The sequence below is a fragment of the Triticum urartu genome, chromosome 5 (assembly GCF_003073215.2).
Source record: "Triticum urartu cultivar G1812 chromosome 5, Tu2.1, whole genome shotgun sequence".
Lineage (NCBI taxonomy): Eukaryota > Viridiplantae > Streptophyta > Magnoliopsida > Poales > Poaceae > Triticum > Triticum urartu.
Window position 1 is genome coordinate 145,226,997 of NC_053026.1, and position 5,306 is coordinate 145,232,302.

Consider the following 5,306-nt stretch of genomic DNA (forward strand, 5'->3'; position numbering starts at 1 on the left):
ATGATCGTGCAAGATGTCACCGCCCTTCCTACTTTTAACCCACATGGTGGGCCCATAACCCACAGTTCCATAGGATCGAAACCTGACTCTCTTGTGCACCCCCCCGTTTCCAAAGTTATTCCTCAGGTGAGGCCTCGTATGTAATTCACGAGCCACCCTCCGAGAGATCATCAATTCTAGTATCAAACACAATACTTGTTCATGTTGCTTTGAACACCTTTCACGCCCTGTTTCAGGCATCGAACGATTGCCAACCCGCTCGAAACTTCCCATGATACCTCCTTACTTTGCTCTCTATATTTTCTTAAGTTACAATTCGAGAGTAACTTCCGCCACCTTCCTCGATGTTATCGACCAGATAGTCGACCTTGCAGAGGTCTGTTCTCTCGGAATGCCCACCCTTTATTCTTTCGTAAGTACGATGAAGTTCCCGAAGAAAGGATGTCGACTTCATCATGCTGACCCGAAGCAGAGAAATGCAGACATCAATGTATTGGACCGGCCTCTTCGAGAAGAGCAACTGCCACCGAGAACACCCGTTAGAATTTCGTATCCCTTCCTCCCTTACTCCCCCTTCTAAATCTCGGGACGAGATTTCTTGTAGTGGAGGAGATTTGTAACACCCCGATAGTTAAGCTACAGTATTCACACCCTAATGGTGCCATGCCATCGCAATTAATTTATCTAAACCTCATCTTGTTCCTAACCGAATACAAATTCAAATTAAAATAAAGTCGGATTATCATTTCTTCAAGCGGTAAAACAAAAATGTTCGATGGGTTGCAAAATTCACTAGTTAATTGTCATGAAGAAACCAATATTATTTGAGATATTGAATTGCCCCTAACCTATTTAAAGCAGTGCCCCAAACAACCTTTTTAACGCATTCGCATTTATGCAAAATTCAAAAGAATACTAATGCTCACAAAACCTTTTTGTGACACTGTAATTATTGTAAGGTAATTATATGGCACAACCCCATATTTTACAAAAGACATCTTGTGGCCAAACATTTTGCAAAACAAAAAAGGGGAAATGAAAAGGGGCCTAAAACTACTAGGCCACAGGACCATATGTGGTCACAGTGCCTCCGGCCCAGCCCACCGCCACCTCTCCTCCCACCTCCCGCTACAGGAGGCAGGGGAGGGGCGTGGCAGCCATCCAGGCCACCATGGCCGGGACTATCGACGTGTAGGCCATCCCGCGGCCTCCCCGACGCCTACAAGACCTGCCTCGCGACACCCCGAACCCTAATCCCCTCATTCTTCTTCCTCGTCTCTCTCCCTCGATCTGAACCACGCCCGAGCTCCGCGGTCGTCATCGTCGCGTCGATCCCGCGGCCACCGTGCTTCTCGCTGGCAAGGAAGATGTCCAGGAGGAACGTCGTGCTTTGCTACTTCGTCTGCACCACCAGGTCGACGCTGGGGAGCACCTGCGACGCCCCGCACGCGTGTTCCCTTCGCGGGCGTATGCCTTGGCAGCCGTGTCGATCTGCTCGTCTGGCCACCCCCACGGCTTCCGGACATGTCCACGATGCCCTCTGTGAGCTCCTCCTTCGATCCCCCTGGTTTGCTCCCTCGATCTACTCCGTTAGTCGTCGTTCCCGTGCTCACCCGGGGTTGTCATGGCTGCGCCCGAGCTCCCTGTATGTGTGCCCTCGCCAGTTGGTTGTCGCGCGTCGCGCCCTTGACCTCCCGTGCGCATCCGCCTGCTGTTGCTGCTGCTTTGCCGATGCGGCTCTGCTTGCTGCTCTTCTGCTACTCTGCTGCCTGCCGCTCGCGCCATGCTCCCTCCCCGCCTGTCGCTGTTGTTGACTGCTGCCGCTACCACCGGCTTCGCCACTCCGGCCAGGCCGCGTCTGCTCGGGGCCTCGCCCTGCGCCCCCCCGCACCATGTGCTGGGATGGCTACTGGCGCTCCTTTGGGAGCTGCTGTGCGTGCCCCAGCTGTGGCTTCGGGCCACCGCATGGTTGGGTCGGCCTAGGTAGTTGGGGGATTAGCCCCCTGTTAGTTTTGTTTTGTTTTATTTCATTAGTTAGATTGCCCTATGACTACTGGGCCCCCACCTACTAATTAGGATTTTTTTAGTTTAAGATAAAACCTCGGTTAGATATTACACCCAATAACAAGTGGCCCCCACTGCCCAGATTTAACTAGTCAACGGTCAAAGTGTTGACTGTTGACTGCTGAGTCAGCGCCCCTGGCCCCACCTATCATGCTCACTACGTAAAATGCTGGGTACACTTCGTGTACCCATAGCATTTTTACCTTTGCTCTCTATTTAAATTAAATTCCAAATATGTTAAAACTTTGAAAAAATAATATAAAATAATCCGTAGTTCGGATCAAAATACTTTCTACATGAAAGTTGCTCAGAACGACGAGACGAATCCGAATACGTAGCCCGTTCGCCCGCCACACATCCCTAGCATAGCGAACACGCAACTTTCCCCCTCCGGTCCGCCTGTCCGAAAATGCGAAACACCGGAGATCCTTTCCCAGATGTTTCCCCCTTCACCGGTATCACATGTCCCTACGTTAGGTCAACCCTAGCACAACGTATTGTCACATCTTGCTTTGTGTTACATTTGATTGCTCTGTTATTTATTGTGTTTCCCCCCTCGGTTACTTATTTCCAGTAGACTCCGAGACCGCTGCCGGTGTCCGTGTGTTCGACTACATCGAAGATGACCCCTCCTTCTTGCCAGAGCAACCAGGCAAGCCCCCCTTTGATCACCAGATATCGCCTACTCTTCTCTCTACTTCTTGCATTAGAGTAGTGTACCATGTTACTGCTTTCCGTTAATCCTATCCTGATGCATAGCCTGTCCTTGCTACTACTGTTGTTACCTTTACCTGCAATCCTAATGCTTAGTATAGGATGCTAGTTTATCATCAGTGGCCCTACATTCTTGCCCGTCTGCCATGCTATACTATCGGGCCGTGATCACCCGGGAGGTGATCACGGGTATATACTATATACTTTATACATAATACATGTGATGACTAAAGTCGGGTTGGCTCGAGGAGTACCCGCGGTTGATTCACGAATTGGGGGCTGGAACGACATACTTTCCCGACGGCCCTCTGTGTGGATCTTTGTGGCGAAGCGACAGGGCAGATTGAGACCACCTAGGAGAGAGATGGGCCTGGCCCTGGTCGGCGTTCGCGGTTATTTCAAGATAACACGTTTAACGAGATCTTGGTATTTGATCTGAGTCTGGCCTCTGGCCTATACGCACTAACCATCTACGCGGGGACAGTTATGGGCACTCGACGTCGTGGTATCAGCCGAAGCCTTCATGACATCAGCGACTGAGCGGCGCCCACCGGGTTGGACTGGAACGCCTGCTCTTGTATAAGGGAGGCTAGGTCTGCTCACCGGCCGCCCTCGCAACGTGCAGGTGTGCAATGGGCGATGGGCCCAGACCCCTGCGCCATAGGATTTAGACCGGCGTGCTGACCTCTCTATTGTGCCTAGGTAGGGCTGCGACGTGTTGATCTTCCGAGGCCGGGCATGACCCAGGAAAGTGTGTCCGGACAAAGGGGATCGAGCGTGTTGGGGAATGTGGTGCACCCCTGCAGGGAAGTTAATCTATTCGAATAGCCGTGATCTTCGGTAATAGGACCACTTGGAGTTGTACCTTGACCTTATGACAGCTAGAACTGGATACTTAATAAAACACACCCTTTCAAGTGCCAGATACAACCCGGTGGTCGCTCTCCAACAGGGCGACGAGGGGACGATCGCCGGGTAGGATTATGCTACACGATGCTACTTGGTGAACTTACCTTCTGCTCTCTTCTACATGCTGCAAGATGGAGCTGGCCAGAAGCGTAGTCTTCGATATGACTAGCTATCCCCCTCTTATTCCGGCATTCCGCAGTTCAGTCCACATATGATAGCCTTATTCCATTTGATACCAATGCATACATATGTTGTGTAGCTCCTTGCTTGCGAGTACTTTGGATGAGTACTCACGGTTGCTTTGCTCCCTCTTTTCTCCCTTTCTATACCCGATTGCTGCGACCAGACGATGGAGTCCAGGAGCCAGACGCCACCGTCGACGATGACTACTACTACTCGTGAGGTGCCTACTACTACGTGCAGCCCGCTGACGACGACCAGGAGTAGTTTAGGAGGATCCCAGGCAGGAGGCCTGCGCCTCTTTCGGTCGTTATCCCAGTTTGTGCTAGCCTTCTTAAGGCAAACTTGTTTAACTTATGTCTGTACTCAGATATTGTTGTTTCCGCTGACCCATCTATGATCGAGCTCTTGTATTCGAGCGTTCGAGGCCCCTGACTTGTAATATGATGCTTGTATGACTTATTTTATTTGTAGAGTTGTGTTGTGATATCTTCCCGTGAGTCCCTGATCTTGATCGTACACGTTTGCTTATATGATTAGTGTACGATTGAATCGGGGGCGTCACAACATGACACCACTAGAGGAAAGCCAACATACATCTCATCAAAATATCGAACGAATACCAAATTCACATGACTACTTATAGCAAAACTTCTCCCATGTCCTCAGGAACAAACGTAACTACTCACAAATCATATTCATGTTCATAATCAGAGGGGTAATATGCATGAAGGATCTGAACATATGATCTTTCACCGAATAAACCAACTAGCATCAACTACAAAGAGTAATCAACACTACTAGCAACCCACAGGTACCAATCTGAGGCTTTGGGACAAAGATTGGATACAAGAGATGAACTAGGGTTTGAGAGGAGATGGTGCTGGTGAAGATGTTGATGGAGATTGACCCCCTCCCTATGAGAGGATCGTTGGTGATGATTTCCCCCTCCCAAAGGGAAGTTTCCCCGGCAGAACAGCTCTACCGGAGCCCTAGATTGGTTTCGACAAGGTTCCACCTCGTGGCAGCGGAGTTTCGTCCCGTGAGCTTGCTTATGCTTTTTTCCTCGATGAAAGACTCCATATAGCCAAAGATGGGCATCAGAGGGCTGCCATGGGGCCCACAAGGCAAGGGGCGCGCCTAGGGGGTAGGGCGCGCCCCCCACCCTCGTGGACGGTGGGTAGCCCTCCTCTAGTACTTCTTTCGCCCAATATTTTTTATATATTATGAAACGTGCTCCCGTGAAGTTTCAGGACTTTTGGAGATGTGCAGAATAGGTCTCTAATATTTGCTCCTTTTCCAGCCCAGAATTCCAACTGCCGGCATTCTCCCTCTTCATGTAAACCTTGTAAAATAAGAGAGAATAGGCATAAGTATTGTGACATAATGTGTAATAACAGCCCATTATGCAATAAATATCGATATAAAAGCATGATGCA

General features: G+C 50.0%; 1 protein-coding gene across 2 annotated transcripts; it reads left to right on the forward strand.

The window, feature by feature from the left end:
- The first annotated feature begins 957 nt into the window (after positions 1 to 957).
- Positions 958 to 4,123, forward strand: LOC125555777. 2 transcript variants are annotated; one of them, XM_048718628.1, is made up of 3 exons: positions 958 to 1,542; positions 2,639 to 2,716; positions 4,034 to 4,112. In XM_048718628.1, exons 1-3 carry the CDS (start codon positions 1,074 to 1,076, stop codon positions 4,087 to 4,089), a joined length of 603 nt encoding a protein of 200 aa, XP_048574585.1. In that variant the 5' UTR covers positions 958 to 1,073; the 3' UTR covers positions 4,090 to 4,112. The 2 variants fall into 2 exon arrangements, with proteins under 2 accessions (XP_048574585.1, XP_048574586.1); XM_048718629.1 differs by lacking the exon at positions 2,639 to 2,716 and having other exon boundaries at positions 961 to 1,542; positions 4,034 to 4,123.
- Positions 4,124 to 5,306: the final 1,183 nt, after the last annotated feature.